The sequence below is a fragment of the Vanessa atalanta genome, chromosome 12 (genome assembly GCF_905147765.1).
Source record: "Vanessa atalanta chromosome 12, ilVanAtal1.2, whole genome shotgun sequence".
Lineage (NCBI taxonomy): Eukaryota > Metazoa > Arthropoda > Insecta > Lepidoptera > Nymphalidae > Vanessa > Vanessa atalanta.
Window position 1 is genome coordinate 11,299,478 of NC_061882.1, and position 19,382 is coordinate 11,318,859.

Here is a 19,382-nt window from a genome sequence, read left to right on the forward strand (position 1 = left end):
TGTATTATGGAAAACCAGAAGTAACGACGGTACTACAAACACCCAGACCCAAGACAACATAGAAAACTAACTTTTTCTACATCGACTGGGCCGGGAATCGAACCTGAGACCTCGGAGTGGCGTACCCATGAAAACCGGGGTACACACTACTCGACCATGGAGGTCGTCAATATAGTTCTAATGCTTGACAGATGGATTAAGAGCGAGAGGGAGCTTTAGATAAATGTTTGGAAGTCATTCCATTAGTACTCCTCTGCAAGTTAATAGATGTAGTAAAATAATTCCGTGCGATACGTACAGGTTTCCGAACGTGTCCTTCTCTGTCACATGAAAACTTATCGCGTTCACGAATCCGAAACCACAATCTTCGGTTGAGATCTAAATACATATTGTTTTCACTCTCTCTTATTACTTATGAAAACTGAAATCATTTTATATTTGATTTGTATATCCCTTCATATATTCTCTGTGACCACGCGGCGTTGAATTCAATTAAATTCTATTTGTTATTACAATTATAAGAGATCGTTCGATAATAAAATTATGAATCCATCGTGATTCTTGAATAACGTAATGCTCGATTTTTAATCTCTTCCAGTTCGTCTTTCACGAGTTGTTGTGAAGTAAGGCGATACCTTTTACGAAATTCGACACACCGTTAGACGAAAAACTTCAAATCGTATCCAAGTTTTACAATGCAACTAAATACCTCTTGGAAAATAAGTTCGTACACGAACGGGAATTATTTGTAACTAGTCGCTAAGTGGGGAATAATATTTTGGTTGGAAATGCAGAAGCACATACTAAATAATTTTTCGAAAAGTTGATCACAGTCGTGTTATGATAGAGTGAGCAAATATCGCATGGCATCGATACGTATTATAAAATAAAGTTCCTCGTAGTACGCGATAACTCAAAAACAACGAACGGATTTTTATACGGTTTGCAGTAATGGAAGGAGCTATTCATGAGAAAGGTTTGGCTATATAATTCATTCGGATTTTATGTAAATTGTCTGAAATGTTATGATGATTGTTGAAATTGTCGGAAACAATAACACCGACCAATAGAGATAAATATTATTATATAAACTTTTTTGTAGACCTGTTTTATACCTATGCGAAGTGGGGTCTGGTAGTTAGTTGATTAAATTAATTTAAAAAAAATAAAACTTATGCCCAGATAGCGATCCTAACGGTCTCGTTATAGTTTGGTGCGATATTTTTCTTTTTAATGGATAGTTACTATGTTTAAGAAACGATTATTTTCGCTGACGGATAGTAGAAACATCACAATTTTTAAGCTATTGTTTTGTTAAATACGTATTATACGGTTACGAATAACGGGTAGGGTCAAATGAAGATAATATATAAAAAAAATGTAAACGTCAAATCTACTACCCGTAAAACGAATCGTTTTTCAAATATAGTTGCCGGGCTTTAAAGGATCAAAATACTGAATAGTCGATTTTCGAACATTTGACGAGTTCTTGCAGAATATCTGCTGAATTTCATCGTGAATACATATTGACCAGACTTGGCAAACCTTTATGGGTATTTTAGTCAATATTTTGAAAACATGAAACAACTTTGTTTTTTGTAATAAACTAAAAAATGTTACAGGATTAAATTGTCAAGGCAAATAATTTCTAGAAATACTAAAAACAATAGTGAAAAACATTAGTGATGGTAATTATTTACATTATATGCCTAAAAAAAGCGAAAACTAAATTTATATATAACGGGACGCGGTTACTTTGGTCGTTGATTTGGATAGTTAATGATCGAGTAGCTGGCAATAATGTTTGATGACTGATTTACTTTTAAGAGCGGGTCACCCCGAATGGTGTTTTAAGTGTCATAGCAACGCGAGCCGTTATGTTTGGTCAAGCGGCTCGAATGCGATGGTTGCTTGCAAACCCATTTGCTCTTAATCGAGATGAATTATTGTAATCCTTTCATATTTTTGTGGTGTGCGATTATTGAATAAATTAATACAGTAATAAGAAGATATTAAATACGTTTTACCGAACCCAATTGTTTCGGCATCTTGCGCCTCCGATATACATATATTTTAAAAGTATAGTAGGTATGCCCCATTATGAGGAATTACTAATCAATATTCCCATTTACCCCTCAATTTAAGGATAAAAGCCGTTATGCGGTCCTTAAACCATTGTGCTATTGGCAAATTAAAATATTTAACTGTGTCAACCTTAAATTGTTATAATTAAACTCGAAAAACATCGAAATTCACGTCGAGAGTCATTCCGTTTGCCGTCACTTCATCCGTGTCGATGTTACTCCCAAAGCGCGTCATTTGATGTTTTATTCATGATATGCAACTACTATTCTAAAGTTTTTTTTTTTAATTTTATCATAGTTATTTATTAATTTAATTAAGCCATCAAACGGACCTCCCATTATAAATAATTCAACACAAAATTACAAGACGATAATGATATGATAAGATATCATTTAATTCATATTTTACATATATATATATATATATATATAAATGAAATTTAATATATACAATATTTGACAATATGTCCGAAGGCTACGTTAGAGTAGGGTCAATAGCAAGGGACAGTAGTAATTATTTGCTTAGTGTAAATAGTGACTACACACGACTAGTAACTCAATAGTGATAATTATAGTTAGGCATTAAATTAACTTTATCAAAAAATAAATGAAAACAATAATATATGTTATCAAAAGGTTAACTGTTAAAGTCATTGTGTTCGATTTTAAGATTGTTAAAGTCTTATTGATTATAAACTCATCAAATAAATTATATCGTTCATTAAATGTTCTAGCAATTACATTAATATAAGTCTAAGTATCTTAATTACACTACAACGATAGAGAAACTAGGGCAGACAACAGTAATTTGAGAGATTCTAGTTAAGGTGATAATAGGTCAAAGGAAAAGTTAGTATGAACGTTTTGTGATGTTCGATCTACATCTATATTCATCGTCTTGACTACGGTAGACTCGATCTTAACCCATCCACAATCATAGATCGTTTAAAAATATTTTTTTTTAGTCGATAACATATATCCGCAAAATTCGTATAATGAAGATATATCGATATTATAACCATAAAATTCAATGACATGAAGTTTAACGGGCGGCCATGTTTAACGTTTACGGGTGCGTTCAGTAAGTGTGTTCCAAATATTTTTTATAATAATTTCAGTAAGTGGAGGCAATAAGGCGAGGTATTACACTTTTAATGAAGCTTTTTGCACAACTACTCCAAGGGTTTAACAGCAAATGGGACAAAAAGTAATTTGACATAAGACACGAACACTTGGATCGTTTTTTGCTTCAACTTAACATTGTCTCTCGGATTCTTGTATTTACCGTAGCTCATTCATACTTCAAATCGGATCACCACATTACTAAGTATTTCTGTTTGGTGGTGTAATGTACCACTCACCGTAGGGCGGTACCTAGCAAGCTTGCACACAGCCCTACCAACAAGTAATCTCACTGTAAACTAATAATTTACAATGATATACATATAAATAATTCAATCATTACTTTAATATATATTGTCAAAAATACAATACAAAATTTACTTAGAATTTTAAAACTTCGCTCAGGCATGTATTCTCATAACACGCACTCATCTCATATAAAATTGTTTAAAGTAACGGTTATGATAAGTTTTATTTGCTCCAAAGACTTTTTTTTTAGAATGTTTGAATAACTAGTAACGGTTATAATAAGTTTTATTTGCTCCAAAGATTTTTTTTTGTTTTAGAATGTTTGATTAACGACGCCGGCTTTTGAAAAAGTACTATCAATTCATTTATTTCTCTTTTAGTTTACACCGGAGACGTTTTAAAGGTGTTCATATTAATTTCATCACCAGCTGAACCTGCGGTCTTACCCGCGCGAAATTTATAAAACTTTACCTATGGAACACAACCCGTCATCTGCCATTTTATTCCCATACTAGATAAATAAAACAAAGTAGGCGTCCTTTCCCGGACTAAAACTATCTCCATACTATATTTAATCAAAGCCGGTTCAGCAGTTTAAGCGTCAAGAAGTAACAACCAGAGTTACTTTCGCATTTATGATATTAATATAGATTAGTGTACAATATATCTGTTAATTTACTTCAATTTTATTCTTCAATAAGACGACAATCTCCGTACCGTAGAGCTGAGTAAAGTATAAATAGACAATGGTGTGATCGACGGTACGACCTTTCATTTTGTATAACATGTAAGCCCAGCATTACGTATTTTAAATCATTTTAGGAACAGCACCGTTATAAGTATATTTTGCCGTAATCATAGAGATTTGGACTGATGTAAACACCATATTAGGCACGTAGAATGGACTATGAGAATTGGAATGGGCATATGATGATATGATCTACAGTCAACTCTAAATGCAGAAATCAAGGTGCAAGGTGGTATTTATAGAAGAAATAGTGTCTTGGCTATTAAGCGTTGAGGAGTTCCCTTATCTGGAGCAAACCCTTGCGCTCATTAAAATACAGTGTTATCGAAACTTAACTAATACGTCAAATTTTATCCGTAGAATAATTCTAAGTGGTTCGAATTAACATTATGTGATTCGATCTAAACAAAATAATTTACAACCAAAGATTAAATAAGTAAAATCATTTTTTAATATTGATGCTTCAAAAAAAAAAAAGTGGGACTTTGTGTTTGTAGCAAATAATGTATATAAAAAGTTTCCTTCTATGGTCATATATAATTATAATGATTACTAGAATCATATACATTAACAACGAACACCGTGAATACATATACTAAAATGGCTTCATTAGTGAAATTACAGGTTATCAAACAATTAACCAAATCAAGGAGAACCGCAGCAATCTTCTTGGCGTTGTTTAATCAAGTATGTTGCGGTCATTTGATACTACTTCCTTTAAAGGACGTGTAACGTACCGGAAATTTCCAGTTAGCGATGTAATTGGAAAAACGATTCAGAAAATACGATCAAATCTCGAATCAGCTGAATGTTATACAAATCATCACAGAAGTTTAAATAAAAAGGAGAAGTGACGTGGAACATGCGGTTGGAAAGAAGTTGATTCCTCTATATATTACGTATCAAACGACAGATACCATGAAATATAACTAACAACGTAAGTTATCAAATAATTCAATGACATGAAATAAAGTTGGCATTAAAAATCCCAGTTGAATTAAAGCAACGACAAAACATAAGTTTAAATAATATTCTATATAACCATACATACTAGAAAGAGACAGAGACAATGAGAGAGAGAGAGAGAGAGAGAGAGAGAGAGAGAGGTCAAATGAAAAGAGAGAGAAAGTTCGCATAACTCTTTTTCCTTAAGTGAAGATTTTTGCCAGCTCGCTCGACTGTAAGCCGGCTAAAAGAACTTCGTTCCAAAAATAACTATTTATAAATTGTAATGGTATACTGTATTATAATGTAGTAAACGTAAAATAATATGATTATTTTTCTACAACATACTAAGTTTTTATTTGTATTAAATAATTAACAATCATCACTCCGATGCAATTACAAGTCGTGGTCATAATTGCTTAATATGTAATGAAGATAAATAAACAGAGGTCACCACAAAAGAAACAAGAGGTTTACTAATTTTAATACAAGTATCCACTGAAAGAAAGATACGTTTTATAATCAAGGCGATCAGAAGCAGCAACGAGATATAACTTCATTTATAGCCAGAAAATTATTAAGATTAAATAATCGGTGTATTTGACGAGTAGGTACATTATAATGTAAAGTGCCGAAGAGTACAAAGAAAATGTTGCGCTTTAAAAATATCTTCAGTTATACTTTGAAGAAGAACTGCTATTATACAAGAGAATTGTCTTACTAATGAATGCGCAAATGTATTTCTAAATATTAAAAATACTTTAAATAATATTATCGAGGGCAAAGTTATAAAAATGAGCGGGAAATACAACGGATTACAAGAACGTATTAAAACATTATCTGTTTTGCATAGCGATTAAAGTTTGTAAGGGGCGCTGCAAAATGGTGTACAGAAGCAATAATTGATTTCGTTAACTTGAAAAGGAAAAACGGAATCGTGTCTTTATAGAATACATACAATAAAAAACGTACTAAGAAACTCAATGGGCTAAGAATGGAAAATAACCTTACTGTAATGAAAATAGAATAGGATTTACTTTGAAATAGTGATAAGACAAGTGTTACTTTTAAACTTGCCAAAATTAAATAGAGTCAAGTAATTTTGTGAATGTTTTTTTATTTTATATTTGAAATTTTAGACCTAATCAAATCGAGGATCTCTTGTTCATAAGACCTACGGGCTCCAGGCTGGATTATGCTAGCGTGGTTCTGACGAATATACATAAACTATTGTAATATCCAAAAGCAACACGTATCAAATATACAACCAGCTTAACTCTATACTAATAAAAAAACACTCCGGCTTAAGCGAGATATACTTACTTAAGTAAATATGTGAGACGGTTTACAGAAGTAATGAAAACGGTATTAGTGCGAGAGAAATAATATTAAGGTAATACGTACTGTCTTACTCAATAAAGATTATTTGAAAAGAGAGCTTTTAAAACTTTTTAAAGGGATCATTTTTTCAATTACAATTATTTATATGTTGAACATAAAGAGTTCGTTGATGTTTTATAACAAAAATGTTGGTTCTAATTATTTTTAATATTTTAAAGTCTCGTCATTATATTCAAAAGGAATTAAATTGTTTATGGGTAGTACAATTATCTAATTGACATTTACAGTTTTTATTTATTTAAACGAGACTAGTATCATTAATACTAGACTTTATTTAGGCTTATTCTTATATCCGTTATTCGCAACCTCATGAACCGTAAGTAACAGAAACATGTGTCACGATATGATCAACAATGTGAAGGCTTTCTCATAATGTTTTTCTTCACTGGCGAATATTACACGATAATATTAATATTACAAGATAAACACGTATTTTACTTCGCAAAACTCCATCGATATAATTTTGACAGTTATATGTTTGATATTTGTTGTTATTACGAAGTTGGTTCTTTGGATTATTTAAGTAACGCCTGAATATAAATGAGTAAATATTAATTCTTTCTGTGTTAAGTAATATGAACGATAACATTCATGACATTAAGACTGCAAACAAAATATAATATTATTTTTGAGAATGTTAAAAGAAAAAAGAGAGGTGTCGTGGTGAATTATGTTGTTATCGCTATAGAATATAATGTATAAAACAACAGCCGAGATGGCACTGTGGTTAGAACGCGTGCATCTTAACCTATGATTGCGGGCTCAAACCCAGACAAGCACCGCTGAATTTTCATGTGTTTAATTTGGGTTTATAATTCGTCTCGTGCTCGACGGTGAAGGAAAACATCGTGAGGAAACCTGCAAGCGTCTAATTTCAACGAAATTCTGCCACCTGTGTATCCACCAAACCGCATTGGTGCATCGTGGTGGAATATGCTCCAAACCTTCTCCTCAAAAGAAGAGGAGGCCTTAGCTTAGTTAATGTAATAAATGAAATAATTAAATAACATATACAATAAAGTAATTAAGAATGCTTAAGAATCATTAAACGACACGAAATAATTATTAATATTATTATAGCAAAAAAAAAAAATTATACTTCTCTCTGTTATAAAACCGTTTATAAACGAAAGAGAGAAAGAGAGGGGGAGCGGGGTCTACTTTCCTTACATGACGAATTCTGTCACATCACTACTGTAAGCCAGTTAAACAAACTTAGATGCAAAAGTATGTAGAAATTTATATATGTATATTGGTATTTGTTTATCAACAACCAACATCAGCGTCAGCAGTCAGCGTTCAAAGTCTGTAACCTAAGATAATTCGACTTTTATCGAAATTGAAAGATCATTAGTCGTTGGTAGATGTTGATGGAGGTAGTAGTATTTAGTCAAAATTTCGTAAGCAGTTTGTCTCCCGTCAATTCGGGATAGGCATCTTAAAAGCTCACCTACATGCGAATTTCTTTTCTAACAAATACATTCTTTATAATCCATCCATATTTTTTTTTATAGAAATGTATTTCTTATCAAATTTATTCGTCAATATTTTAAGTCAACGGTGAAAGGAACTTAAGTACTTATTGATTAATACGTTACACTGGTCTTCCTCTTATCTTATATTTTATGTTTTGTTCGTAAATAATAAATTCCACGAAGAAGTGTCGAAATGTTTTCCAAACTTCAATATTATATGTTATTGAAAACATCTCGACGACCTACGAACTAGTTTACACTCTCCAAAAACAACAAACTCCGTTTGAAAAATTACGAAGTTATTACGAAGTGTCGAAAGGACTTTTAATATTTTACGAGATAATGGAACTTTATTATATTAAATATTTTGATTTAAACTAAAAGGTATAAAGTAATAAAAACTGTAAATAATAAGGTTAATCTACCTTTAATCTCTTTGACTTACCACCCACCTGGCATTTATGCTACAACCAAAAATCTGTGTTTTTTTCCGAAATCAACGGTTTCGATTCAAAGCGAGGAATATTGATATTACATCAGGCCACCACACCACACCACAGTCTGACTGAGTGTGGTACGAGTTTGGCCGGAGACCTCTCGCTGCCGAGCGTCATCAACGCTATGCTCGGTAGCGGTCGGCAATGCGCTCCTTTTGCAAAAACGTGTTGTCGCAAAAGGAGGCAGCGGAACGAGAGCGGGAGGTAGACGTTGCTGCAGACCGGGGAGGAGGAAACAAAGCTACGCGCACATTCCCCCCCCCCCCAAAATAAAAAGGCCCGTGACTCCTTTGAGTATATATTTTGGGCTAATTCTCATAGTTTCGGATTTACCACCCACACCCGATTGAAAAATCCATATAGTTATTAAAATTAATGACTATAATAGTTTTCAAACGCCATAAAAATATAATGAGTTAATTACTGAGTTTCTTGCCGCTCTTTGGTTGGATCTGCTTTCCGAACCGGTGATAATTCTACTTTTAATAAGATGCTGTAAAATAACTTTTCAAAAGCCTTGCTTGTAAGCCTACTTAAATAAAGAATATATTGATTCTTATTTTGAATGATTAAGTATTCACTTTACCTACTTCAACGCAGATGAACTTATACCTAACATTTTTAAAATTAGAGATTTTAATGTAACCTTTGCGACAACATTTCCAGGATTTACAAACCTGAGGAGTTTATACTTCCGTGGAATTGTCATATATTGTCACTAATAGGAAGTCTTCTGCAGCAAATGGAGACAGATAGGCTATCTATCTAACAGGGCATAAAAAAATATCATAGAGTATATTTTTTTCTAAAAAAAAAAAACACAAATGTCTCTAATTTTTTCTCAATTTTAATTTTTTTATTAAGACAAAATCCGAACACTTAAATTTATTCACATACTTAAATGTCGCTTACTAATTACTTTTGATTTATACTTTTGAAAAAAATAAACTTTTGGCGCATACTACATTTTATTTTCGTGTACGACTATATCTCCTGTCAAATGATTTGACTACTTAAAATATACGTAGGTATGTCTGTTTCATAAGTCAATCGTTATCAAAACGAATCGTTGTCAATCAGAAGTCATGTTTCTAATACAATTATCATCACGTATAAAAGATTTTTTTTTCTGAATAATTTGTATAGTTACGTCATATTAGATCGCGTTTCGAGAGGAGTGTCAAGGACGCGTGGGCCAAATATGTGGTGTTTAATAAATACATTTTTGTCAATTTAATTTCTCTCGCCAATTTATTTTGTGGTAACGCTAGCTCAAATTATATACCAATTTTTATTCGAAACAAAATTAACTATTAGGTCTGCACATACGAGTTATTTTCCTACTTTTTTATAATGGCTATTAGCAGCATTTGTCATTTGAATCGCAATTCTTTTTTTTAATTTCAATTAATAATTAAATTTTATTCAAAATTATATTTTTCATAATTACAATTAGCTGGTAAAATATATATATATATATATATATATATATATATATATATATATATATTCAGTTATAATCGATATACTTAAAAATTTCAATCTTCAATAACTACGTACGTTGGAATGACCTAAACTAGTTCTACTTTCTTATTTTTAAAATATAGTATGAAACAAATTCACTGCCTGCCTCTGTCTCCACTAAATTCTTCAAAACCATTCAATGGGTTTCGAGACGAGAAGAGCGATTGTATTATCTAGAATGTAAACCGCATCACCAAGCCGAAAACAAAGAACTAATTATATTCAAATTTCGAACTCACACGTAGGTAATTAATTGTTCTATAATATTATTTATATCAAAATTATTGTATAAATATTATATTATATTAAGTACTGCAAATTAGATCGAAATTTGGTTTGGATACAATTTACTCTGCCCACATTATTAAATTTCTGTTTGATATCAAATAGTCGAATAGAATACATTTTTACACGCACACTTTCACATAGATGCTCAATGCTCACGCTCTCACTTTATTCAGATAGAATTGTACTTTGAACTTAAGACACTTTTTTTTTTGTGAATGTTTGATAGACCGATTACAATAACATTCAAATCAGAGCTAGTGGTCTTTTTTGCTATAGGTGGAAACTGAGCAGGATGCTCAACTGATTGAAAGTGACTACCACTGCTCATGGACATCTTTAAACCCAGTGTTGCTTGCTGGTGTTATGTCGGCTCTTTTAAGGTTCTCAAGTCGTTTCGGAAAACCCACCGGTGAAAACTAGTTCCGCCGTGTGGTTGAGCGAAATCGAAAATGCCTTAAAAGTAACGCTTTTGTGGATTTTCGGACATCTAGGTAAAACGGATGAAGCTTAAAATTCTGACACGATGTCCGAAGGCGAAATTTAGCAGCCGGCATTAACAAAAACCTTAATTTCTTCCTTAATTCCATAAAAAATCCTCACAAAAAATCATGTACAAGATGCACAGTGATCCAAGAGTTTTTAGATGCCAATTTGGCTTTACCTTTCAATTACCTAACTGTGGAACTGAACGAGGCTTGAAACATCAACGCCAAATATTCCGATACTAGTTGTGGCAGCAATGGGAATGTTCTTAAATCGTAAAGATACAGATATAGATAGTCACTAATAACTTGCTTAAAGCATGACTTATAATACGGCTAAGGACAGTAACTGTAGTTGATTTCAATGGCAAGAGGAGTAAGGAAAACTAAACAACTTTGACCTTGAAATTACGTGACATCATTAGTCGAGAACAAATTGAATATTATATGGTAATCATCCTATGCGAATGGTATTCTGAATGTGTGTGAAATTGTTTTAAAAGTACTTAAATATGTTTGTGTTGTATAAAAAAAGATGTGAAAATTCAGAACTGTTTTTAATGCACAATATAGCAGAGCTATTAGTAAACGCTTTAACGATTTTGTAAATCTATTGTTTGTAATCGCTACTCCGTCTGTTATACTATATTATACTGAGTATACTATATTTCTTACTGGGCCTGTTTTAGTAGATTTTATTATGAGAAATAACGATTCATAATGTGCTTGTAAAAGATAAGTTTATTATGTAAATTATACATCGTTGGCCTTTGTACAAGCACATCCGGGCTGGTACCCATGATATTATTTCATCAAGCAGTAATATTTAATAGTGTTGGGTTTCGGCTTAAAGGGCCAGTGTAACTACTGACACAAAGGACATAATATAGTTACCAAGGTTGGTTGTAACTTGGCAATGTGAGGAATGTTTTTTTTTTTACGGCGGCAGTGTCTATGCGCCCTAGTGACTATTAATCAATAGACAGCCCATGTTACAACAAAAAAATATCATAATTTTTTTCTTTCATACAACATTCAAGTTATTAAAATTGGTTTCAAATTACTAACAACTCTTCGCGGTACAAAGGAAGCAATATTGTAAACAAAATATAAGTTGAGAAACAGAGGTTCTGAGATGAGCGGCACGGGCCGGGCGTCGTTTGAACTTGACCTATATATTTGCGGTCATTAATCTTTCGCGGTCCTCGTTGGTAAGTAGTGAGTTTGATGTGGCGTGTGTACATACGTAATATTACTGGTTGATTGGGTATGAAGCGATTATTGATGCAGTAATAGCAAAGTCAACCTTTAACTTAATTATAACTTACACACACACTTTGACAAGAACTGTGCTAGATAAATTATTTGTTTTTTTTTTGTATGGCGCTTAATCTTATAGATCGACATATTATAGTGGACAAATGTTTGCGCAAACACAGGTACACTCTCTAGTTCCTCATCCTCATTATTCAATGGGTCGACAAATTCAACGCGACCGGAACTACTTCAGGCGCAAGATCAGCGGCTTTACGTGCTAACCGAGGCACGGGAGTGTACACAACTTTCAGACTCCAGACTATTACTGAGAATTTTTTGATAAAAAAAACAATAATAACGCTTACGTGCTCGTCTTTGTTCTTGAACCCACTTGGGTTCAAGAACAAAGAACAAGATATAAAGCCGTAGATCCTGAGGACTTCCTCAGGATCTACGGCTTTATATAAAGCCAATAGACCAACGAAGCAGTCAATCTATATCTATACTATTATTTTAAATGCAAACGTAACTAGGTCTAGTAACTACGTAACTAGTCTAAACTATGAACCCCGTTTTGATGAAATTTGTTACGAAGCAAACTAGAACCCAAAGGACGAACCAAGGCGCCTTTTTATTTCACCCTTCATTGAAGTAAGATTGGAGACGAAGGATATATAGTCTATTGTCTTAGTTCTATGAGATCATAAGTGTTTTTTCAAATTGCCCTGTATATATTTATTATAAGCATGTGGATTGGCAATTGCGATTGATGGTAAGTGTTCACCACCACTTCCCAAATAGCAAATACGTCACCAAATTTAGTTTAAGCCAGAACACAACAATATTAAGTACTGCTGTTTGGCGGTAGAATATATGACGAGTGGGTAGTACCTAACCAAGGGGGTTTACAGGCAACTTAGCAAGTAAAACTTATTTTTACTATAAATATATAAAATAAATATTGGACAACATCACATACATTACTCTGATCTCAATGTAAGTAGCTAAAGCACTTGTGTTAAGGAAATCAGAAGTAACGATGGTACCACAAACACCCAGACCCAAGACAATGTAGAAAACTAATGAACTTTTTCTACATCGACTCGGCCGGGAATCGAACCCGGAACATCGGAGTGGCGTACCCATGAAACCCGGTGTACACACTACTCGACCACGGAGGTCTATAATTAACCGAATTTTTAAGTGACCCAATTTTTCATTAGTTCATTCGAGTAAGCAGCAAATTTTAAAGAAAGAAAGAAAGAAAGAAAGAACACTTTTATTTGGGACCGTACAAAACATTTACACAAAAGAACATAAAAAAAAAAAAATTACAATAAAAAATTAATTGATACAAAAAAAGGGTTAAAAGAAACAAACAAAAAAAAAACTATATTACAATAAACATATATGACGTGTCCCAAATAGGTGTACCATTCAGCAATTAATAGGCGTGGACACCTAATGCTGGTTTTCAATGGTACCCTCTTTGATAATTACTGACGGGCGGTGACCAAATTATAATACGAATACTTAAATAAATATATATAGAATAGACAATAGACATTAAATATATAATATATTAATTAAATAAATTTGCACACATTAAATAGTAATTTTTTCAATATACGTATCTATTATTTTGTAAAAAAAACAAAACCAGTTACAGACAACTGGGAATATCATCAGAATGCCACGTGCGCCGGTGGTCGTGAGACGTGCATGTTAGTATTATTATTTGTTTGTTCTGCGTTTATTTTAAATAATGAACAAGAAAAGTGAGACCCAGAAAAAAAAAAACAAAAAAAAATGTTGGACGTTGAAGTCGATGGTGAGTTATAAATATATTGTGTAATTGGGTATATGAGCTCATATAAAAATATAAATAATTAATGAAATATTATTCTTTTATTTCTAGACTACCCAACGATAAAATCAAATAGGTAACAATACCTCGTTATTAGCGGCAGTTTTCTCAGCATAGCTAACATATAGTCGATGGAACAACACGATGCAGGCAACGGAGCCATACCATTAAGGTAAGATAATACGTATTTATATATCTAGGTAAAAAAATAATAATAATAATAATCTTAATGTATGTTATATTTCTAATATAATATTAAATACAACCGAGATACTTTTTACTTGTAATTGAATATCAATTTAGATATATATACGAGTAATCAAAAAAAAATAAAAAAATATAAATAAAGTAATTTGCGTTAGAAGTATACCTGTATAAGCAAAATACACTATTTGCCTGGACTTCCAAGTTAGGGTTAATTGGCTAGGGAAAATTGCAACTTAAGCTCGCTGCTACGGCCATTTTGTCATAAAATCCTATCCTACCTTTCTCTCTGTGATTGCTTATTTTACTTCAGATATTTGCCGTTAGGATGTTCTGTCTTATTTTATTAAAACTGCGTAACTAGAGATAAATTAATAAACGGCTATCGATAATTATGTTATTTTGTTTGTTATTTTATTTATTATTACAGCACCACCTAACTCATATCTTAGGAGTTATCACCTTCACCGTTCGTTGCCTGAAAGAGATCGCTTTGTAGCTCGCCAAAATTGTTGCAAATTTTATTTAGGCTGTATCCATGATTTGTATTTTTTTTTCTTTTCATTACAAATATATGTCCAGGCTGGTTCGTTTATGCCTAAAGGATCGGAATTGCGATTCAACGGTGAAATGGTGCTTTCTTGCCACCACTCCACGCGGTCAAGATTTATACAGTAACTATGTTTAATTCAAATTTTATATTTTTTTTTTATGGTATAGGGGGCAAACGAGCAGGAGGCTCACCTGATGGAAAGTGATTACCACCGCCCATGGACATCTGCAACACCAGGGGGGTTACAGGTGCGTTGCCGGCCTTTAAGAAATAAGTACGCTCTTTTCTTGAAGGTTCCCAAGTCGTATCGGTTCGGAAAAACCGCCGGCGAAAGTTGGTTCCACAGAATGGTTGTGCAAATTGAAATATTTTTAGCGTAATTCCAACTGTTTAAGTGCTTTCTGAGTTGACAGATTTCATTTTAGGTTCATGTTTAATGGGGTTTTATGTCGAGAATTTCACTGTAGGAACCTTACTTTTAATTTTTCGACATAAAAAATCAATTGCTTTTTTTTGGCCCAATTCGCACTTTGAAACATGGATCTAGGGATCAGTCCATTTATTATAAACCTACCAGAACATCTAGACACAAGTCATACCAATAATAATCATATTACTAAACAATAAAAAGGAGTGCACTCACGAGAATTGATGAGTAAGTCTTACGCTGACGTCATCTGACGCTTGCAGTATTATGGTTACTCGTGTAACGTTCGAAGTTTCAGTTAGCCCCGACCATAAACAGAGCCTTAATATGTTTACACATCAACAATTTACAACTTTATGTGTTAATTTTTAGTTTTGTTATAAAATTGTATCTACGGGTACATATACATTTGATGTTACATAAATAAATACTAGTAACAATAATTCACTGCACGTGGCGAGGGTACATACGCAATGTGGTTTATGTAAGGCTTTTGTTTATTGTGTGTGGTGAATACTTAAAAATTAATAAATATGACGACCGAATTAGAAATTCCTAAACGGTTCATTAATCTCGGAGTTCGGCAGTAACGAACATTCTTAAAATACCGTAAGTACATAACTTCCAACAACGAAGAATCCGTTAAAAAAGTCCTATTGTGTGAATGTGCACTTGAGCGGTTCAATTTACTTTTTACGTCACTATAAGTTAGTCCTACATAGTGGCAAACGAACGAGATATTCACCTGGTGGAAAGTGACTACCACCGCCCATGGACATCTACTCGGTTCGCAGCGAAAGCTGGTTCCACAGAGTGCTTGTGCAAGGCAGATAATGCCTTAAAAGTCGCGCTGTTGTGGAATTTCGGTTCTAGGTAGTGCGGATGAAACATCTTATTTTCATGCGATGTCCGAAGGTGAAATTCAGTAACCGGGAGTAATCCAAACAATTCTTCGGAACATTTCCCGTGATAAGTGCGGTAGAAGATGCATAGTGATCCAACATCTCCACGCAAAGCCAAGGGATTAAGCTTGTCGGAAAGGGCTTCATCGTCAATAATTAATTTGAGCAACTCTGCATTGAATGCTGTCGAATGGAAGAAGCTGCTTCTGGGGAGCATCCGCCCAGAGGTGAGAGGAGTACTTCATGTGCGGTCGAATTTGCACCTTGTATAGTTTTAGGCATGAGCCGACGTGAAGTACCTTAGTTAGTAGTTTACTTAGGTAGGTAGTTCTTGCGTTGCTGAGTACACTAAGCTTTTTAAATGTCAATTTGACTTTACCTTTCAATTGACACATATATATGTATTTGAAAATGTTAGTTTGATTTTATATTAAGTAATATAAAACAGTATTTATAGTTTAACTACAAATATTCGGATAATTATTGTATCTCGTTGTGTATGTAAATTATAATTACTTACCATTTAGTTCGTTACTGCTTCGACGAATCTCGCAAAATATGCACACATAGCAGACGGTGATGATCAGGAGTGGTAGGAAGTACATTGCGCAGAGGCAGAACACGTTGTACGCGACTTCGAGACGTGCGTTCGCGAATGCGTCGAACGAAACGCACTGTTCAAATCCTACAATGTAGGGATGGTGCATCACACGGAACACTGCGCTCTGTGAAGAGAAAGTTTTAATTTAGTCACATAATAACCGTTCCATTTGGGTATTGATATACCCACTTCTCATACTAGTAAAATATGACTATTATTTCAACTTGAAAATTATATTATAAATAACACACTAATGTGAACTGTGAAGTTTGTATGTTCTTTGTTTAACGATTTTCACATATTTAGGTTAGTAGAGTAGTTTTGAATAAGTTTTCGATTAAATTTCGATTTGAAAATAAAAGACGTCGTACATTGCGACTTTCTGTTATTAGTTCTCGGTATTTTATAAACGTGTCGAAGTTTATTATACGACCTAGTATACCAGTATATCGAATTCAAATTACAAACTCACTGAATATAAAAAGGTTTCCTAATGATTCACATTTTTAATACATAAGCTCCACGTTCTGTTTATATTACGAGATCCGTTGAAAAACTTATGGACCGGGAGATGATGTCACAACACAATTATATTTATAATGCTTCATTCGGCGTATAAGCTATTACTCTATCAGAAAAAAAAACTTATTTAAAAAATGCTTAAATCGATATTTTCTTTGTTTATAATTTATTTATGACTGAATGCAAATCTACACATCTGTATGAATAAATGAAGTTGAATTATCTGCCTATAGTTTCAAAACAACTACTATTTTCATATTAGACATTAAACATTAACACCCTGTTAATTTCCCACTGCTGGGCTAAGGCCTCCTCTCTCTTTGAGGAGAAGGTTTGGAGCATATTTTATGACTCTGCTCCAATGCGGGGTAGTTAATATTGATTTTAACCAATCAAAATATACTTTATTTAAGTAGAATTTTACAAGCAATTTTGAACCTTCATGTTACTAGCCATATTAAGTGAAGCTACCACCGTACTAAAGTTTTTAATTATGGCAAGTATCGACAGCTCTATTACAAAGATGCAACTACGTGTGAATTCGTAATTAAGGCAATTAATTAATAGTAATTTAGTGATGTAATTATGTACATACCAATGAATTAACTAATTGAAATCACAAGTGCATTTTAAATATGCAATAAAAGTAATTAAAACTATTTGATTACGTTTATGCGAAAGTAACTCTGTATGACAGACAAACAGACAAGAGTTACTGTCGCATTTATTTATATATATTATTTATATTATATATATTCGTATAGATAATATAATTAGCTTATTATACCGACATAAAGCAGTATATAGTATTTTAGTGTTCCGGTATTAAGAATCAGTGAGCTAGCGTAATTATTTATACTTTATTGTACACCACATGATACAGATTTAAATATGTTACAAGAAAAAATTAGATATTATTGTAGAGTACAACGGGCGGCCTTATGGCTAAGTAGCCATAATTATAGGCACAAGGGACATTACTTTTTAGTTCTTTAAGGGATCGCTAATATGTTTTACGATGCATTGGCACTGTCTATGGGCGGTTGTGACTTTTTGCCATCTGGCAGTCAATTCGCTACATATTTAGTTAATTTTAGTGAATGTATGTTGTGCCCAGACCGGAATTGCAATTCAACGATTGAATACTGCTAACAATAATGTTACCACCATTCCACGCGTTTATAATTTGTGCATTGAATATTTTTAACTTTTATTTGTACATAACAAGCGACCTGGCTTCGCATGGACGCAATACCGATACTGAATATACTACAGAATGTATTTCACCTTCCTACCTTCACAGTTTTTCAGTCATTAGACAATAAAAACCGCTATGTCTCTGCGTTTTAAATATGTAGTATCTTCGAAAATCTTCATTTAAATTACATGCTGTAAAGGGTCATGTTGATCTACATTAAATGCACAATGTACTTAATTGGATAATGATTAATGCTGTATTGCTTAAAATTGCTTCGAAAACACGCTATTAAATCAAAAATGGTTATTGTGGGCTATCGCTAAGTGATAGACACATACCACCCCAGACTTTTTTGAAGGCCTTTTTAAGGACATAGGGACAATAGCGGTAAGCGACTTTGTTTTATACTATGTAATGATTAAGGCATTCATGTAATTAATTCCTTTGTATATATTTTAATGTCAGAAATTTAGTTTATTTTTTAAATTATGTAAGCATATAGATTGGATTTATCAGTCCACCTACCCACACACATATACATACACTCAAACACACACACTATAAAAATAAAAGAAAAATTTAATGTTGTTTGAAAAAAAAAAACTTATGCTAATTTTCAACGAGATAATATTATATGCTTTCTTATGTACATTTAATATTATACTTCAAACGGGATTAAAGTTCGTGCATTCAAATATTATGTATAAATATGCACGAGGGATTCGCGAGAGAAAAATGTGCACATAATATATTAATAACCTTGCTTTAATATGAAACACTCATAAAATAAATACAAGACGAACCCTTTGATAGATTTGTTTGTTTTGAAACAACTGTATAAGATTATATCAGATCTTTGTTTGTTATTGGCAAAGGCATCTACTTCCAAAGGAAAAGTTTTCGAGTATATTCTACCACGCTGGTTGGTGGAATAAATGGCAAATTCTCATTCACCACGTGCAGGCTTCCTCACGATGTTTTCCTTCACAGTCGAGCATGTCATGACTTACAAATTATGTGGTGTTTGCTTTAGGCT

At 32.9% G+C, this 19,382-nt stretch overlaps 1 protein-coding gene across 1 annotated transcript in view; it reads right to left on the reverse strand.

Moving 5' to 3' along the window:
* The window catches only part of LOC125067789 (adipokinetic hormone/corazonin-related peptide receptor variant I-like), a 111,041-nt gene that overhangs the window by 54,750 nt on the left and 36,909 nt on the right, over positions 1-19,382 (reverse strand). Inside the window, exon 4 of the mRNA XM_047676555.1 lies at positions 16,546-16,750. Within this exon, the coding sequence (XP_047532511.1) occupies positions 16,546-16,750 (205 nt within the window). The remainder of the gene's footprint in view (positions 1-16,545; positions 16,751-19,382) is intronic.